This window comes from Coregonus lavaretus (genome assembly GCF_964263955.1).
Source record: "Coregonus lavaretus genome assembly, contig: HAP1_SCAFFOLD_5984, whole genome shotgun sequence".
Taxonomy (NCBI): Eukaryota; Metazoa; Chordata; class Actinopteri; order Salmoniformes; family Salmonidae; genus Coregonus; species Coregonus lavaretus.
This window is the reverse complement of record NW_028164057.1, coordinates 14,966-35,881: the sequence shown is the minus strand read 5'-3', so window position 1 is coordinate 35,881 and position 20,916 is coordinate 14,966. Positions and strand designations below refer to the sequence as shown.

General features: G+C 41.6%; 1 protein-coding gene across 1 annotated transcript in view; it reads right to left on the bottom strand.

Annotated features, from left to right (window-relative positions):
- Positions 1-2,801: 2,801 nt before the first annotated feature.
- Positions 2,802-20,916, bottom strand: part of LOC311117499 (uncharacterized protein) — a 32,555-nt gene continuing 14,440 nt past the window's right edge. Inside the window, exon 4 of the mRNA XM_084192422.1 lies at positions 2,802-5,499. Within this exon, the coding sequence (XP_084048548.1) occupies positions 5,273-5,499 (227 nt within the window). The 3' untranslated portion in view covers positions 2,802-5,272. The remainder of the gene's footprint in view (positions 5,500-20,916) is intronic.

Here is a 20,916-nt window from a genome sequence, read left to right as displayed (position 1 = left end):
GGCAGAGTTGTTTTGTGTGGAGGCCCTGTAAAAAAATTAAAGGACGTCTATTTTCTTCAAAGTGGCGGCAGAGAGGCGTTGACAGACGAGGGAGGTTGCGTGTTTGTGCACTGAATCAGGACTGCGCTGCAGATTTTTGTCTGGCGAGGCGAATCTCGGGAGGCTAGAAAATAATTTGGTCACGGCTGTGGGAGGTTGCTGGGGGGCAGGCGAGTAGGGTGGGGTGGATGAGGGTGGTGAAGGGACGGCTGGGGGGAGGCAGGGTTTAGACCGTCTCACTGCGGTGAGAACACGCTGACACTTCATTCCTTTCCAGTTAATGCGGAGCGGACTGCAGGATGTTAACCCTATGCCTGCCTGCCTGGCTGGCTGGCTGCCTGGTCACTGGCCTCGTGCTGTGCTAAGCAACTCAACCAACCTGGACAGCACCATAATGAACCAGTGGCCAAACATAGGACACTTTATGTAAGAATGTCTTTATTTGTATTGTGTGTATGTGTCATGTCAAGTTGGTGAATATCTGAGTAACTTTTTAAGACAACGTTGTGTTGCCGCAGTGCTAAGTGTCTGTCATTGTGATTTGTGATTTGACCATGACATAACTGGAGCCCCCTGTCTGAGAGATAAGGATCAGTATGACTGCCTCAGGTGCATTAGACAGAAAAACACCCTCATGAGGAGATGATGGTCACATGACTAATGGTGGTCACATGAGATGATGGTCGCAGAGCTGGAGGCCAATCACATGGTCCCTCTGAGGTTCCTCTCCACATCATAGTATCAGTACATAGTCCTGTCCAGCCCATAGATAGACATGAATAAAGAAGCTAATGAAAGCCTAAGGCCATGCCTGGGAGCCCTGTCTGTAGGTAGAAACAACAGCAGCAGTGTCAGTGGATATACAGTATATTGCTTCGTGAGTGAATTTGGGGGACTTGTGCCTCTGGGCTGGCATAAGAAAAGCATAGCTACAGTACAGTAGGACATCAGAGAAACTGAATCTGAGACTCTATGCAGGTGAATCCACTTCGCCTCCCACCTACAGTAATCTACAGCTATACTCAGATGTGTATGCGAGCCTGTGTTTGTTTAGGTGTACATCTCGGTGTCTGTGCCAGTGTGTGCTGTTTGCTAGTGTGAGTGTGTGTGTGAGAGTGTGTGTGTGCTGTGCGCTAGTGTCAGTGTGTGTGAGGACATGGTTAGCAGGGAGTTAACCAGGCAGGCAGGGCTGGGGCAGTCCTCCTGCCCCTCAGACAGATTAATCATGCAAGAGAGACATAGCAGGCCCCTGCTCGCTCTGCCTGGGGGTGAAGCTGTATCACATGGCCCCGGCCCCCCTCTCCCCCCCTGCTCTGCTCCACTCCTCCAGGCTGGGGTGCTGGGAATGGGGCTGGTGGGGAAAGAGAGGGGTGGTTGGGGGAGAGAGAGGGATGGGGCTGGTGGAGAAAGAGAGGTGGTGAGGGGTGGTGGAGGTCAGTGGAACGCCTCATAACGCAGTGCTTTTGTTCCTCGGCTCTGCTTGGCTTTTAATCTTAACTTCCAATTCTGTGGACATCAGGAGATAGAGGCAGAGAGAAGGAGAAAAACAGAGGCGTCCATCTCTCCTGTGCAGCAACAACAACAGACCCTTTTTATCTCTCATCAGAGGGCCCTGATGGCGGCGGTGGCCAGGCTCTTTGGAGGAGGAGTTGGGGGGGGGACCTCCTGCACTCGCCTGGAAATTGCTCTGCGACGTCTCTGTGCGTCAGAGAACAGCCACAGCCATTGTTGTACTCACAGGGAGACAGATCTAGCTAGTTGTCTCACAGTTGTGTGTATCACTGTGTGTCTCTCTGTGTGTGAGTGTCTGCATGCATGGCTGTGTGTCAGTATGTGTGTGCGTGTGTATCTGTGTGTGTATTTCAGTGTGTGTGTTTCAGTGTGACTGTCCAAGTGTGCACGAGTGTGTTTTGGTATGTGAGTGCGTGGGATGTGTGAAAATCCTCCACAAGGCTGATGTGCGGACTTCCAAAGCGTCTCATCCCCCCTGACTGTGTTGAGATAAAACCCTACGTGACATAACAAGGCCGTGCTGCCTCCTCGTAAAAATTAACATCACTCCCCCTTGTCCTCCCTAACAATAGAACTACCTCCACTCTGTCTGGATGAGTAATCAAACACATGGGTCCAAAGAGGACATATTTACCACACTGAGGTTACAGGCTATTGTTTGTTTATGTAGCAAAACTGGCCATGTACTTACAAAACTCTCCTGCAAAAACGTATTTGTTGAATACAATGCAAAATAAATGCTTATTTTTGTGGTTTGGGAAACGGACTATAACGTTATGATCAAAAGGGTGCTAAACGCTTCCTGTCATCTCAAATGTATCCATAGCTTGTCACAAAATGTGTATGGCTGATCAGAACTGCTTCACTCTCTCTCCATGTCCCTCTCCTCCTCTCTGTCCTTAAGCTACTCTTTTCCTCTCTGGCGGGCACTGCGTCTCCTCAGAGGTATAATGCTTTGCTTTGACTGGCAAGCAGGGGGCAGCCAAGAGAGGTTAAATGAGGCAAGTGATGTTTTATATTAACTACCCAAATAGGGAGCTGCGAGGGAAAGCCTATAGGGAGTTTCTCCTCTACTCTACTTTGGCTCTGAATTTCACTTTTGGAATCCTAAAATGAACCAAAGTTTACTGGGTGGATATTTCTGTGCCACTGAAAATGGTGGTTATAAAGTGGATGAAGAGAGATAATTAAATAATACACACACACATACCACCTTTGCTCTGAGAAAACTCACATCACTAGCGCCTGGATGAGTCAAATTATTTTATTGTCCAGCTGTGATTGCGCCACACAGGCCTGACATCACACACAAAGTGCAGCACACCATGTGGGACAACACTCATCACACAAAGACAACACATATCATCCCTATAAACACAGTAAAAAAACTACAACAACAAAGAGTGTAACCAATCAGAAAATAATAACAATGGTAACCCAGAACTGAGGAGTATTATTTGGCATGGACCTTGTGGCTTGCCAGAGCTGAGGAGCATTATTTGGCATGGACCGTGTGGCTTGACAGAGCTGAGGTGTACTATTTGGCATGGACCGTGTGGCTTGCCAGTGTTTGGTCCACTGGGACACAGAGAGGAGGCATTTGGCACTGTCATTGTTCCATCTCAGGTAGGTAAGTAGCACAATGTGCTGCTTTGGCCAGGTGACAGTCAGGGGAGAAGTGACGGTAAACAAGCGGAGGGTTCTGCTCCCAGGGATCAAGGAGGAACCACCTCACTCATCCTGTTCTACCGGTCTGTCCATACTGTACTCTACCCATTTCCTTGGTCATGACAGCTATGTATGAACGATTTGGCCCTGTCAATATTAGAACACAGAACCAGTTCCTCTCTATATAGTAGCCAGCAGTTAAGCTCTTAACTACGAAACAAATATTATTGCATGTACTTTGTCATTCAAGTTTACATTTCTCATACTTTTTTGGGATCACAAGTACAGGTTTATGACCTTGATAGCATTATACAGGCTTTGTGAATGTATTGTAGGTTAAGTGTATCAATGAAGTAGGATTTGTACATTATATTTAAAAAACAATATCAACAGGTGAATACACGATATGATACGGTCAATAATTGGGACGTTCCATTAAGTGATATTTTTAGAAGAAATTGTGCACAAATACTGCATTTTAAAAGCCTGTTATATTAAATGAAGTGCCCTTTAATATAGACCACATGGAAAATTCTATAAATCCAATATGAATAAAGACTTGCTAAAGTGCCAGAATTCTGTGCATCCTCTGTGATTTCTAGAAATATTTTATCCACATTTTCACCATCATTGTAAAGCCCTAGTTATTTGTTGCTCTGACTGTCATTTCTAAAGATTATTATTTATTTAATGTGATTAGTTATTCATTTTAAAAGGTAAAAAAAAAAACGGTCAATTTTCAACCCTGTTACATGAACTGAACTCTCGTTTTAATATGGTAAAACTATTCGTTTAAAAATATATATTTTTAAAGAAACATTGAACATCTAATAGTCATTGGCCATTTTCTGGTGTTTTGTGGTGGAGAACTGAGCAGGTCGAGCATAACACGTCAACCATGTTACCCATAGATAGACAGGCTTTAAATGTTTTAGAGGCCCAGTGCAGTAAAAAATGTGATTTTATGTAAATCTTCACACCTTGAGGTTGGAATAATAATGTGAAATTGTGAAAAAGATGATAATAGCATTTTAGTGTATTTTTTTTTTTCTAAAAAAAAAAACTGCGTGGATTTTAAGCCTGTTTTGGTGGAATGGAGTGCTGCCCTGCCTGGTGCCCACACCAGGCGGTAAATTAGTTAATAGACCATTTTCCCACTCAGACCACTCCCAGACAGTCCTAGCAAAATCATTGCTTGAGAAATTGCTCTTTGCTAAGAAGCTATTTTTGTTTTCTTGTTGACCATTTTAATTTAAAACAATCACAGTAAGGTACTTAATTGTTACCCAGAAATTATTTGATATTGAGATAAAAATTGCTGGATTGGACCTTTAATTTTAAAAAAACATTTGAAGCTTGCATTCAATTGCTCCTCCCTGTTGCACACAAGCTTCCATTCCCCCTGTCACAAGGGGATTTGTGGATGATTTAAGATGAAGTCCTCTACCCTGTTACGGTCAACCCTGTTACTTTATTTAGCACTTAATAGGTTACTATAGTCATTTTATTTTACCTCTTGAGATGGGAAAACATGTTTTTTAATAAGTTGAACATTGACCGAATGTTAAAATTAGGTGAAATAAAATTGTAAAATGTAGTTAAACTACTCAAAATGCATCTAATTGGTGGAACCACCCAATACCTTTGTGAATATAAAAAGGCATCTAATTGGTGGAACCACCCAATACCTTTGTGAATATAAAAATGCAAAAGCAGGAAACAAAGGAAGATGCTGTTTACAATCAACGCTATTGGTTCATCTTTCCCACAGAGAGAATTTACAGTACTGTACAATTTAAAATAAAACATGGCAAAAGTAAACATTTTAAAATCTCTATATCATTGCATTGCTTTTGGAGTAATAGCAATGGCGTCAAAGGTTTGGTTGTGTTCCTGAGAGACTCATGTGGCCTGCATGCCTGTCCCCAGTAGCTGAGGCCCCAGGCTGGGTGTCCAGCAGAGTCCAGTGGGGCCTGGGTGGGGTGGGGTGGGGTGTGGGGATGGAATGGGGGACAGGGGGTGGGGGCCTGGTGGTCTGGTCCTGTCCTGTGGATTACCTGAGTGAGGGGCTGGCAACCAAACGCAGGTGGCTGGGTTTGGTGGGGATGGAGGGCTTGTTGCAGCGGGGGAGAGGGGTCTGTGTGGAGGGGGTGGGGCATGTCACGCTGAAGGTCTTCATGAGCTGAGCCACCCGGCCACGCCCTGTACAGGTGTCCACGCCCCCATCAGACACCACAACCTCAGACATGGCCCTGCAAGAGGCTGCCATCACACGGATATCTGGGAGAGAGAGAGAGAGAGACAGAAAGAAAGAGACAGAAAGAAAGAGAGAGAGAGACAGAAATATAGAAAGAAAGAGAGAAAGAGAGAGGGGGTGAGGGGGAGTGAGACAGAGAAAGAAAGAGAGAGACAGAGAAAAATAGAGATGAACAGTTAGAAGTGTCTTGCATCAACTAATAGAGCTGAAGCAGACTATGGTTACTATGTCTTGGTGTGTTGGTTACTACGTCTTAGTGTCTTGGTTACTATGTCTTGGTGTGTTGGTTACAATGTGTTGGTGTATTGGTTAGTATGTCTTGGTGTGTTGGTTACTATGTCTTGGTGTGTTGGTTACCACGTCTTGGTGTGTTGGTTACTAGGTCTTGGTTACTATGTCTTGGTGTGTTGGTTACTATGTCTTGGTGTGTTGGTTACTATGTCTTGGTGTGTTGGTTACTATGTCTTGGTTACAATGTCTTTGTGTGTTGGTTACTATGTCTTTGTGTGTTGGTTACTATGTATTGGTGTGTTGGTTACTATTTCTTGGTGTGTTGGTTACTATGTCTTGGTTACTATGTCTTGGTTACTATGTCTTGGTTACTATGTCTTGGTGTGTTGTTACTATGTCTTGGTGTGTTGGTTACTACGTCTTGGTGTGTTGGTTACTATGTCTTGGTTACAATGTCTTTGTGTATTGGTTTCTATGTCGTGGTGTGTTGGTTACTATGTCTTGGTTACTATGTCTTTGTGTATTGGTTGCTATGTCGTGGTGTGTTGGTTACTATGTCTTGGTTACTATGTCTTGGTTACTATGTCTTGGTGTGTTGGTTACTATGTCTTGGTGTGTTGGTTACTACGTCTCGGTGTGTTGGTTACTATGTCTTGGTTACAATGTCTTTGTGTATTGGTTGCTATGTCGTGGTGTGTTGGTTACTATGTCTTGGTAACTATGTATTGGTTACTATGTCTTGGTTACTGTGTCTTGGTGTGTTGGTTACTACGTCTTGGTGTGTTGGTTACTATGTCTTGGTTACAATGTCTTTGTGTGTTGGTTACTATGTCTTGGTGTGTTGGTTACTATGTCTTGGTTACTATGTCTTGGTTACTATGTCTTGGTGTGTTGGTTACTATGTCTTGGTGTGTTGGTTACTATTTATTGGTGTGTTGGTTACTATGTCTTGGTTACTATGTCTTGGTGTGTTGGTTACAATGTCTTGGTGTATTGGTTACTATGTCTTGGTGTGTTGGTTACTATGTCTTGGTTACTATGTCTTGGTTACTATGTCTTGGTGTGTTGGTTACAATGTCTTGGTGTATTGGTTACTATGTATTGGTGTGTTGGTTACTATGTCTTGGTGTGTTGGTTACCACATATTGGTGTGTTGGTTACTATGTCTTGGTTACTATGTATTGGTGTGTTGGTTACTATGTCTTGGTTACAATGTCTTTGTGTGTTGGTTACTATGTCTTGGTGTGTTGGTTACTATGTCTTGGTTACTATGTCTTGGTGTGTTGGTTACTATGTCTTGGTGTGTTGGTTACTATTTCTTGGTGTGTTGGTTACTATGTCTTGGTTACTATGTCTTGGTTACTATGTCTTGGTTTGTTGATTACTATATCTTGGTGTGTTGGTTACTATTTATTGGTGTGATGGTTACTATGTCTTGGTGTGTTGGTTACCACATCTTGGTGTCTTGGTTACTATGTCTTGGTATGTTGGTTACTATTTCTTGGTGTGTTGGTTACTATGTCTTGGTTACTATGTCTTGGTGTGTTGGTTACTATGTCTTTTTGTGTTGGTTACTATTTCTTGGTGTGTTGGTTACTATGTCTTGGTTACTATGTCTTGGTGTGTTGGTTACTATGTCTTGGTGTATTGGTTACTACGTCTTGGTGTGTTGGTTACTACGTCTTGGTTACAATGTCTTTGTGTGTTGGTTACTATGTCATGGTGTGTTGGTTACTATGTCTTGGTTACTATGTCTTGGTGTGTTGGTTACTATGTCTTGGTGTGTTGGTTACTACTTCTTGGTGTTGGTTACTATGTATTGGTGTGTTGGTTACTATGTCTTGGTTACTATGTCTTGGTGGGTTGGTTACTATGTCTTGGTTACAATGTGTTTGTGTGTTGGTTACTATGTCTTGGTTACTATGTCTTGGTTACTATGTCTTAGTGTGTTGGTTGCTATGTCTTGGTGTGTTGGTTACTATGTATTGGTTACTATGTCTTGGTTACAATGTATTTGTGTGTTGGATACTATGTCTTGGTGTGTTGGTTACTATGTCTTGGTTACTATGTCTTGGTTACTATGTCTTGGTGTGTTGGTTACTATGTCTTGGTTACAATGTATTTGTGTGTTGGTTACTATGTCTTGGTTACTATGTCTTGGTTACTATGTCTTAGTGTGTTGGTTGCTATGTCTTGGTGTGTTGGTTACTATGTATTGGTTACTATGTCTTGGTTACTATGTCTTGGTGTGTTGGTTACTATGTCTTGGTGTGTTGGTTACTACGTCTTGGTGTGTTGGTTACTATGTCTTGGTTACAATGTCTTTGTGTGTTGGTTACTATGTCTTTGTGTGTTGGTTACTATGTATTGGTGTGTTGGTTACTATTTCTTGGTGTGTTGGTTACTGTGTCTTGGTTACTATGTCTTGGTTACTATGTCTTGGTGTGTTGTTACTATGTCTTGGTGTGTTGGTTACTACGTATTGGTGTGTTGGTTACTATGTCTTGGTTACAATGTCTTTGTGTATTGGTTTCTATGTCGTGGTGTGTTGGTTACTATGTCTTGGTTACTATGTCTTTGTGTATTGGTTGCTATGTCGTGGTGTGTTGGTTACTATGTCTTGGTTACTATGTCTTGGTTACTATGTCTTGGTGTGTTGGTTACTATGTCTTGGTGTGTTGGTTACTACGTCTCGGTGTGTTGGTTACTATGTCTTGGTTACAATGTCTTTGTTTATTGGTTGCTATGTCGTGGTGTGTTGGTTACTATGTCTTGGTAACTATGTCTTGGTTACTATGTCTTGGTTACTGTGTCTTGGTGTGTTGGTTACTACGTCTTGGTGTGTTGGTTACTATGTCTTGGTTACAATGTCTTTGTGTGTTGGTTACTATGTCTTGGTGTGTTGGTTACTATGTCTTGGTTACTATGTCTTGGTTACTATGTCTTGGTGTGTTGGTTACTATGTCTTGGTGTGTTGGTTACTATTTCTTGGTGTGTTGGTTACTATGTCTTGGTTACTATGTCTTGGTGTGTTGGTTACAATGTCTTGGTGTATTGGTTACTATGTCTTGGTGTGTTGGTTACTATGTCTTGGTTACTATGTCTTGGTGTGTTGGTTACTACGTCTTGGTGTGTTGGTTACTATTTATTGGTGTGTTGGTTACTATGTCTTGGTTACAATGTCTTGGTTACTATGTCTTGGTGTGTTGGTTACAATGTCTTGGTGTATTGGTTACTATGTCTTGGTGTGTTGGTTACTATGTCTTGGTTACTATGTCTTGGTTACTATGTCTTGGTGTGTTGGTTACAATGTCTTGGTGTATTGGTTACTATGTATTGGTGTGTTGGTTACTATGTCTTGGTGTGTTGGTTACCACATATTGGTGTGTTGGTTACTATGTCTTGGTTACTATGTATTGGTGTGTTGGTTACTATGTCTTGGTTACAATGTCTTTGTGTGTTGGTTACTATGTCTTGGTGTGTTGGTTACTATGTCTTGGTTACTATGTCTTGGTGTGTTGGTTACTATGTCTTGGTGTGTTGGTTACTATTTCTTGGTGTGTTGGTTACTATGTCTTGGTTACTATGTCTTGGTTACTATGTCTTGGTTTGTTGATTACTATATCTTGGTGTGTTGGTTACTATTTATTGGTGTGTTGGTTACTATGTCTTGGTGTGTTGGTTACCACATCTTGGTGTCTTGGTTACTATGTCTTGGTGTGTTGGTTACTATGTATTGGTGTGTTGGTTACTATGTCTTGGTTACTATGTCTTGGTTACTATGTCTTGGTGTGTTGGTTACTATGTCTTTTTGTGTTGGTTACTATTTCTTGGTGTGTTGGTTACTATGTCTTGGCTACTATGTCTTGGTTACTATGTCTTGGTGTGTTGGTTACTATGTCTTGGTGTATTGGTTACTACGTCTTGGTGTGTTGGTTACTACGTCTTGGTTACAATGTCTTTGTGTGTTGGTTACTATGTCTTGGTGTGTTGGTTACTATGTCTTGGTGTGTTGGTTACTACTTCTTGGTGTTGGTTACTATGTATTGGTGTGTTGGTTACTATGTCTTGGTTACTATGTCTTGGTTACTATGTCTTGGTGGGTTGGTTACTATGTCTTGGTTACAATGTGTTTGTGTGTTGGTTACTATGTCTTGGTTACTATGTCTTGGTTACTATGTCTTAGTGTGTTGGTTGCTATGTCTTGGTGTGTTGGTTACTATGTATTGGTTACTATGTCTTGGTTACAATGTATTTGTGTGTTGGATACTATGTCTTGGTGTGTTGGTTACTATGTCTTGGTTACTATGTCTTGGTTACTATGTCTTGGTGTGTTGGTTACTATGTCTTGGTTACAATGTATTTGTGTGTTGGTTACTATGTCTTGGTGTGTTGGTTACTACTTCTTGGTGTTGGTTACTATGTATTGGTGTGTTGGTTACTATGTCTTGGTTACTATGTCTTGGTGTGTTGGTTACTACTTCTTGGTGTTGGTTACTATGTATTGGTGTGTTGGTTACTATGTCTTGGTTACTATGTCTTGGTTACTATATCTTGGTGTGTTGGTTACTATGTCTTGGTTACTACGTCTTGGTGTGTTGGTTACCACGTCTTGGTGTGTTGGTTACTATGTCTTGGTTACTATGTCTTTGTTTGTTGGTTACTATGTCTTGGTGTGTTGGTTGCTATGTCTTGGTTACTATGTCTTGGTGTGTTGGTTACTATGTCTTGGTGTGTTGGTTACTATTTCTTGGTGTGTTGGTTCCTATGTCTTGGTTACTATGTCTTGGTTACTATGTCTTGGTGTGTTGGTTACTATGTCTTGGTGTGTTGGTTACTACTTCTTGGTGTGTTGGTTACTACGTCTTGTTTACAATGTCTTTGTGTGTTGGTTACTATGTCTTGGTGTGTTGGTTACTATGTCTTGGTTACTATGTCTTGGTGTGTTGGTTACTATGTCTTGGTGTGTTGGTTACTATTTCTTGGTGTGTTGGTTCCTATGTCTTGGTTACTATGTCTTGGTTACTATGTCTTGGTGTGTTGGTTACTATGTCTTGGTGTGTTGGTTACTACTTCTTGGTGTGTTGGTTACTACGTCTTGTTTACAATGTCTTTGTGTGTTGGTTACTATGTCTTGGTGTGTTGGTTACTATGTCTTGGTTACTATGTCTTGGTGTGTTGGTTACTATGTCTTGGTGTGTTGGTTACTACGTCTTGGTGTGTTGGTTACTATGTCTTGGTGTGTTGGTTACTATGTCTTGCTTACTATGTCTTGGTTACTATGTCTTGGTATGTTGGTTACTATGTCTTTGTGTGTTGGTACTATGTCTTGCTTACTATGTCTTGGTTACTGTGTCTTGGTGTGTTGGTTACTATGTCTTGGTTACTATGTCTTGCTGTGTTGGTTGCTATGTCTTGGTTACTATGTGTTGGAATGTTGGTTACTATGTGTTGGTGTGTTGGTTACTACTTATTGGTGTGTTGGTTACTATGTCTTGATGTGTTGGTTACAATGTGTTGGTGTGTTGCAAAGCCTCCTTGTAACTGGGAATGCTAATGACAGGGGTCTGATTATTCATGGCATATTCTCCCTGATTCCATCTCCTCAACTATTATTCATGGGATATTCTGCCTGATTCCATCTCCTCAACTATTATTCATGGTATATTCTCCCTGATTCCATCTCCTCTCCCATTATTCATGGAATATTCCTCCTGATTCCATCACCTCACCTATTACTCATGGGATATTCTCCCTGATTCCATCTCCTCACCTATTATTCATATAATATTCTCCCTGATTCCATCTCCTCACCTATTATTCAGGGGATATTCTCCCTGATTCCATCTCCACCTATTTCTGGCCTTTCCCTCTTTCTCCTGTTCTCTCTTCCCCTCTTCCTCCCTCTTTTCCTGCTCTCCCTTTCTCTCCGACTCATTCTTCCTGGGCTGTGGTCTGCCAGACTGGAGGCCATCCTCAGAGGAAGTGGAGCAGGGACGCAGCTGGGTGTAGTGTGTGTGTGTGTGTGTTTGTGAGAGAGAGGCCACAGTGTTTGTGAGGGGGTGTAATTGAGGGATGGCGGCATGGGAGCGGAGGAGAGGAGGAGGACTACAGGGACAGCGATGGAGAGCAGACAGACGCTGTTCAGACACCACAAGGCTTGAGGAGCAGAGTATTTTTAGCGCTGTCCCTGGGGGACACAGATGTGTACACACACACACACACACGCATATACACACACATTCATTTTCCAACACATATAGATTGTCAGACACATGGTCGCTCACACCACATTCTCTCTAACACACGCATAACCGCACATACACACACACACCACACACACAGACTCAGTCACGCATGCACCCATCTCTGACTAACCCCACCACATAAAAGTCAGACACACACGTAGAGGTTCTGCATGCAGCCCAGGACAGGCAGTCAGTTCTATGGCCAAAGAAGATTTGAAGTGAACACTTGATAGCAGTGAGGCATGAAAGAGAGAGGCCTAAACTAGCTTTAAAGGTTTTCCTTTTCATTTGTTGTTTTTTCTTCTTTCTTTCCCTTGCCCTCACTCGCTCACCCCTTTCCCTGTAGCTCTGCCCCCCTCCCTCAGCCTTCCTCTGCCGCCCTCCCTTCCTGTGTTAATGTCCTCTCGCTGCGCTGCGTGGGCCTGTTTCTGATTGTCTCGCTGTGTTGTGTGGTCGCCACGGAAACCCTGGATAGGTTCCAGCAATTGAGGCAAACACACATGCACGCACGCACAAACACGCTTGCATACACACACAGTCACACACGCACTCATGGTCGGAGGCTTTTTGGCACTTGAATTTTTGGTATTGATTCTGAGTGGAATGCTTAATGCATGGAGTATAAGTACAGTACATGTATGTGTTCATTTCTGTGTGTGTGTACGCGCGCACACTTGCATGTGTTTGAGAGTGCAAGCATTCAACATGTTGAATTTTTTTCTTTTTTCATTTATATTTTCATCCCTTCGTTTAAATATCAATGTGAGGAAGGTTAACCTGATACCTCTCTGGAGGTAGAAATGAGACGCCAGACCAACCTGTCTTAACAAACCAAAAACTGCCCAAACCCAGGCCGAGCATTCTGCCTGAAACCCAAAGCAAAACATCAAGCCGATGAATTCTCAGCTCTGTCAACGCAAACGGAGCGGAAAAAAGCATTACGCTCCGCGGGTTAACTAACTGTGCAGCCATTTGTATAAAACCTTGGCAACACCTGATCACAGTTGCATGACTCTCCTTCTGCTCTCAAGCCACTCGTCAATACAACGGTGGCTGTGTCTGTCTCACTGTGTCTTCAGACAGACCACTGAGACAGGTCGCTGCCACTTTTCACACCTCAGCCCAGCCCAAACCTGCCCAGCCCAGCCCATATAAACAGTGGGGGAAGAAGATGGGCTGCAGTGTCACCCATCAGCGGCAAAATAAAAGCAGGCGTATCTCTTTAAATAGCCCCTCCTCTCTGGCAGGGAGGGAATGGGGGGGGGGGGGCAGAAGTGGGGCACAGGGCAGAATTCCGGAGCTGCACTTCTGTGCAATGAGCCAGGCTGCAGGGGGGGTCAGGGTTGGGAGGAGGAGGAGGGGGAGGAGGGGGGCGTCCGGCACGGCGCTGTGTGGAGGCTGGGGGCCCCATCACTTATCAGCTCCGGCCGAGCGTTGCCCAGGGCCAGTCACCCAGGGCCAGTCGCCCAGGGCCAGAGTCGGGAAGCAGCACTGGAATGTGTGTCCTTCCCTCTGAAGGTGAAGAGGAAAGACAAGGGAGAAACAAGCACACTCAGCGAGCCAGCAGCTGCAGGAGACTGATATGCACGCATATACACAATACTCTCTACCCCAACCCCACCACCATTGACGTGCATGACTCTAGGTCAATATATACACACACATTAACACACTCATTTCTTATACACTGCCCTGCAAAAGTATTCATCCCCCTTGGCATTTTTCCTATTATGTTGCATTACAACCTGTAATTGGTGAAGTGAAATGAAAAAAACAACTTGTTTCAAGAAATTCTAAAAAATAAATAACGGATAAGTGGTGCGTGCATATGTATTCACCCCCTTTGCTAAGAAGCCCCTAAATAAGATCTGGTGCAACCAATTACCTTCAGAAGTCACATAATTAGTTAAATAAGGTCCACCTGTGCGCACTCTAAATGTCACATGATCTGTTACATGATCTAAGTATATATACAGTGGGGAAAAAAAGTATTTAGTCAGCCACCAATTGTGCAAGTTCTCCCACTTAAAAAGATGAGAGAGGCCTGTAATTTTCATCATAGGTACACGTCAACTATGACAGACAAATTGAGATTTTTTTTCTCCAGAAAATCAAATTGTAGGATTTTTAATGAATTTATTTGCAAATTATGGTGGAAAATAAGTATTTGGTCACCTACAAACAAGCAAGATTTCAGGCTCTCACAGACCTGTAACTTCTTCTTTAAGAGGCTCCTCTGTCCTCCACTCGTTACCTGTATTAATGGCACCTGTTTGAACTTGTTATCAGTATAAAAGACACCTGTCCACAACCTCAAACAGTCACACTCCAAACTCCACTATGGCCAAGACCAAAGAGCTGTCAAAGGACACCAGAAACAAAATTGTAGACCTGCACCAGGCTGGGAAGACTGAATCTGCAATAGGTAAGCAGCTTGGTTTGAAGAAATCAACTGTGGGAGCATTTATTAGGAAATGAAAGACATACAAGACCACTGATAATCTCCCTCGATCTGGGGCTCCACGCAAGGTCTCACCCCGTGGGGTCAAAATGATCACAAGAACAGTGAGCAAAAATCCCAGAACCACATGGGGGGACCTAGTGAATGACCTGCAGAGAGCTGGGACCAAAGTAACAAAGCCTACCATCAGTAACACACTACGCCGCCAGGGACTCAAATCCTGCAGTGCCAGACGTGTCCCCCTGCTTAAGCCAGTACATGTCCAGGCCCGTCTGAAGTTTTCTAGAGTGCTTTTGGATGATCCAGAAGAGGATTGGGAGAATGTCATGTGGTCAGATGAAACCAAAATATAACTTTTTGGTAAAAACTCAACTCGTCGTGTTTGGAGGACAAAGAATGCTGAGTTGCATCCAAAGAACACCATACCTACTGTGAAGCATGGGGGTGGAAACATCATGCTTTGGGGCTGTTTTTCTGCAAAGGGACCAGGACGACTGATCCATGTAAAGGAAAGAATGAATGGGGCCATGTATCGTGAGATTTTGAGTGAAAACCTCCTTCCATCAGCAAGGGCATTGAAGATGAAACGTGGCTGGGTCTTTCAGCATGACAATGATCCCAAACACACCGCCCGGGCAACGAAGGAGTGGCTTCGTAAGAAGCATTTCAAGGTCCTGGAGTGGCCTAGCCAGTCTCCAGATCTCAACCCCATAGAAAATCTTTGGAGGGAGTTGAAAGTCCGTGTTGCCCAGCGAAAGCCCCAAAACATCACTGCTCTAGAGGAGATCTGCATGGAGGAATGGGCCAAAATACCAGCAACAGTGTGTGAAAACCTTGTGAAGACTTACAGAAAACGTTTGACCTGTATCATTGCCAACAAAGGGTATATAACAAAGTATTGAGAAACTTTTGTTATTGACCAAATACTTATTTTCCACCATCATTTGCAAATAAATTCATTAAAAATCCTACAATGTGATTTTCTGGATTTTTTTTCCTCATTTTGTCTGTCATAGTTGACGTGTACCTATGATGAAAATTACAGGCCTCTCTCATCTTTTTAAGTGGGAGAACTTGCACAATTGGTGGCTGACTAAATACTTTTTTCCCCCACTGTATATATACACCTGTTCTGAAAGGCACAAAAGTCTGCAACACCACTAAGCAAGGGGCACCACCAAGCAAGCGGCACCTTGAAGACCAAGGAGCTCTCCAAACATGTCAGGGACAAAGTTGTGGAGAAGTACAGATCAGGGTTGGGTTATAAAAAAATATCAGAAACTTTGAACATTGCACATAGCACCATTAAATCCATTATTAAAAAATGGAAAGAATATGGCACTACAACAAACCTGCCAAGAGAGGGTCACTCACCAAAACTCACGGACCAGGCAAGGAGGGCATTAATCAGAGAGGCAACAAAGAGACCAAAGATAACCCTGAAGGAGCTGCAAAGCTCCACAGCGGAGATTGGAGTATCTGTCCATAGGACCACTTTAAGCCGTACACTCCACAGAGCTGGGCTTTACGGAAGAGTGGCCAGAAAAAATGCCATTGATTAAAGACAAAAATAAGCAAACACGTTTGGTGTTCGCCAAAAGGCATATGGGAGACTCCCCAAACATTTTACATTTACATTTTAGTCATTTAGCAGATGCTCTTATCCAGAGTGACTTACAATTAGTGCATTCATCTTAAGATAGCTAGGTGGGACAACCACATATCACAGTCATATTAAGTACAACCCCAAAAAAATACATAATGTACACACCGATGAAACCATGGCTGTCTCTCTCTGTTTGCCTAGCTCTCTTTGGAGTAGTTCCATATACAGTGGGGGAAAAAAGTATTTAGTCAGCCACCAATTGTGCAAGTTCTCCCACTTAAAAAGATGAGAGAGGCCTGTAATTTTCATCATAGGTACACGTCAACTATGACAGACAAAATGAGGAAAATTGTAGGATTTTTTATGAATTTATTTGCAAATAATGGTGGAAAATAAGTATTTGGTCAATAACAAAAGTTTCTCAATACTTTGTTATATACCCTTTGTTGGCAATGACACAGGTCAAACGTTTTCTGTAAGTCTTCACAAGGTTTTCACACACTGTTGCTGGTATTTTGGCCCATTCCTCCATGCAGATCTCCTCTAGAGCAGTGATGTTTTGGGGCTGTCGCTGGGCAACACAGACTTTCAACTCTCTCCAAAGATTTTCTATGGGGTTGAGATCTGGAGACTGGCTAGGCCACTCCAGGACCTTGAAATGCTTCTTACGAAGCCACTCCTTCGTTGCCCGGGCGGTGTGTTTGGGATCATTGTCATGCTGAAAGACCCAGCCACGTTTCATCTTCAATGCCCTTGCTGATGGAAGGAGGTTTTCACTCAAAATCTCACGATACATGGCCCCATTCATTCTTTCCTTTACACGGATCAGTCGTCCTGGTCCCTTTGCAGAAAAACAGCCCCAAAGCATGATGTTTCCACCCCCATGCTTCACAGTAGGTATGGTGTTCTTTGGATGCAACTCAGCATTCTTTGTCCTCCAAACATGACGAGTTGAGTTTTTACCAAAAAGTTATATTTTGGTTTCATCTGACCATATGACATTCTCCCAATCCTCTTCTGGATCATCCAAATGCACTCTAGCAAACTTCAGACGGGCCTGGACATGTACTGGCTTAAGCAGGGGGACACGTCTGGCACTGCAGGATTTGAGTCCCTGGCGGCGTAGTGTGTTACTGATGGTAGGCTTTGTTACTTTGGTCCCAGCTCTCTGCAGGTCATTCACTAGGTCCCCCCATGTGGTTCTGGGATTTTTGCTCACCGTTCTTGTGATCATTTTGACCCCACGGGGTGAGATCTTGCGTGGAGCCCCAGATCGAGGGAGATTATCAGTGGTCTTGTATGTCTTCCATTTCCTAATAATTGCTCCCACAGTTGATTTCTTCAAACCAAGCTGCTTACCTATTGCAGATTCAGTCTTCCCAGCCTGGTGCAGGTCTACAATTTTGTTTCTGGTGTCCTTTGACAGCTCTTTGGTCTTGGCCATAGTGGAGTTTGGAGTGTGACTGTTTGAGGTTGTGGACAGGTGTCTTTTATACTGATAACAAGTTCAAACAGGTGCCATTAATACAGGTAACGAGTGGAGGACAGAGGAGCCTCTTAAAGAAGAAGTTACAGGTATGTGAGAGCCAGAAATCTTGCTTGTTTGTAGGTGACCAAATACTTATTTTCCACCATAATTTGCAAATAAATTCATAAAAAATCCTACAATGTGATTTTCAGGACTTTTTTTTTCTCAATTTGTCTGTCATAGTTGACGTGTACCTATGATGAAAATTACAGGCCTCTCTCATCTTTTTAAGTGGGAGAACTTGCACAATTGGTGGCTGACTAAATACTTTTTTTCCCCACTGTATATATATATAAATATATATATATACACTACCGTTCAAAAGTTTGGGGTCACTTAGAAATGTCCTTGTTTTCAAAAGAAAAACAATTTCTTTGTCCATTAAAATAACATCAAATTGATCAGAAATACAGTGTAGACATTGTTAATGTTGTAAATGGCTATTGTAGCTGGAAATGGCTGATTTTTAATGGAATATCTACATAGGCGTACAGAGGCCCATTATCAGCAACCATCAGTTCTGTGTTCCAATGGCACGTTATGTTTGCTAATCCAAGTTTATCATTTTAAAAGGATAATTGATCATTAGAAAACCCTTTTGCAATTATGTTAGCACAGCTGAAAATTGTTGTGCTGATTAAACCCGCAAAACATCAGTCTCAACGTCAACAGTGAAGAGGCGACTCCGGGATGCTGACCTTCTAGGCAGAGTTGCAAAGAAAAAGCCATATCTCAGACTGCCCATTTCAATCTTTTATTTTTATTGGCCAGTCTGAGATATGGCTTTTTTTTTGCAATAGCCATTTACAACATTAACAATGTCTACACTGTTTTTCTGATTAATTTGATGTTATATTAATGGACAAAAAACTAAACAAGAACATTTCTAAGTGACCCAAAACTTTTGAATGGTAGTATATATGTATATATATATATATATATATATATATATACACACACCAGTCAAAAGTACCAGTCAAAGGTTTGGACACACCTACTCATTCAAGGATTTTTCTTTATTTGTACTATTTTCTACATTGTAGAATAATAGTGAAGACATCAAAACTATGAAATAACACATATGGAATCATGTAGTAACCAAAAAGGTGTTTAACAAATCAAAATATATTTAATATTTGAGATTCTTCAAAGTAGCCACCATTTGCCTTGATGACAGCTTTGCACACTCTTGGAATTCTCTCAACCAGCTTCATGAGGTAGTCACCTGGAATGCATTTAAATTAACAGGTGTGCCTTCTTAAAAGTTAATTAGTGGAATTTCTTTCCTTCTTTTTTTTTTTATGGGGGTAGATCAGCTTAATATTGCAGATAGATTGTAACTTCTATCAATGTAATTGTCTGCATCACTTCCAATCCCCCATGTTTTTTATATATATACTCCCCTTTATTACTTTTCAACCCCGCCATCCTTTCCCTACTTGGGGTAAATTAGTGAACAACAATGCCCAGGCCTCTACTTCCAGCCTATACTTACTATCTACACCTTATGGACACAGTCAATTTTACAATAATTATATTTTATTAGTTGTTTTTTTTGCTCCTGAACTTCTTCTACTCTCAACCTTTCCGATTATTTTCATGATGTCCATCCGGTTTGCTTCTATATGCCATATCTTTCTAACTGTGCTCTTTCCCAAAAGCTCCCAACATACAACCTATATACTTATTATGGACACAGTATGCTTACATTATTAGTTATCTTGTTATTATTTGTTGTTATTTGTTATTAGTCCCATCCTTCAACTCCATTCAATACCTCCCATCTATCTCTTAACACCATCCATATAGGATTTCTATTTGCCATATATATTTCAACTGTACTGTGATGTTTTACAAAAGTTCTGAACCTTTCTATTCTCATTGCTTCTACAGATTGTGAATTAAAAATAAACATTTTTGCTAAAAGTATTATTATATTATTGATCGATTGACTATGACTTTTCAGATCACCCAGTAATGCTATCTGCAAGGTTAGCTCCAGGTAAATATTGCAATCCTTTAGCCATTCCTGAACCTGTGTCCAAAAACAAGCTACAAATGGACAGAACCAAAACAAATGATCTAATGATTCTGTCTCTTCACAGCAAAATCTGCAGAGCTGGGAAGATTGTATCCCCCATATAAATAACATTATATTGGTAGCAAGAATTTTATATAATATTTTAAATTGAAAGATTCTAATTTTTGAATCCGGTGTCGTTTTGCGTGTCAGTTCATAAACACTATGCCATGAGATCGGTACGTCAAAAATCTCTTCCCAACTATTTTGCAATCTAAATGGGACGGCTGTCAATCCTTTGGTCCTTAAGTGAAACTGATATACTTTTTTATTTATCACAGTTTTCCTTAACCAATTATGTTCTTTAATGCAAGGCCGACAGACCAGTTCCTTACTTTCTCCCCCTTCCACTTTCCTCTTCCACTTTTGAGGTAAGGCTGCAATTATTTGGTTGTAATTTTGGGTAGAGCAGACATTTCCATATGTTTTTGTTAGCTGCATGTGCGACATAACTCCACCAGTCCTACCGATGATATCATTTACGAAGATTATACCTTTTTTAAACATTCTGTCAAAAAATAAAGGTTTTTTGTCAATTAGTATATTTGAATTTAACCACAATATTTGTTGCATTATTTGTTCTGTCGTTTCTGGAGGATTAAATTGAAATTGCAACCAACTTTCTATGGCTTGTTTTAGAAATAGTGATATTTGGGAGATGATTTCCTTTTCAAATAACTGAAAATGAGTTGTTGTAATCTGAATAAAGGGAAAAAGGCCTTTCTTGAACATTGGGTGAGACAATCTTACTAATTTGCTTGAGAACCAGTTCGGACTTTTGTATGACTGAAGCTTTTAGTGATAGGTCTAATGCTTTAATATTTAATAATTTCTGTCCTCCGAATTCATATTCATTATATAAATAGGCCCTTTTAATTTTGTCTGGCTTGCTGTTCCAAATAAAATTGAATATTTTTTTCTCATATAATTTAAAAAACTGTTCGCTAGGCATAGGCAAGACTATAAGCAAATAGGTAAACTGGGATAATACTAAAGAGTTAATCAGGGTGATTTTTCCACAAATTGACAGGTATTTTCCTTTCCATGGTAGTAAGATCTTATCTATTTTTGCTAACTTTCTATTAAAATGTATTGAAGTGAGATCATTTATTTCCTTTGGGATATGTATTCCGAGTATATCCACATCACCATCAGACCATTTTATTGGTAAACTACATGGTAATGTAAAAATTGTATTTTTTAGTGATCCAATACGTAATATAGTACATTTGTCATAATTTGGTTGTAATCAAGAGAGGTTAATTTCTTTCCTTCTTAATGCGTTT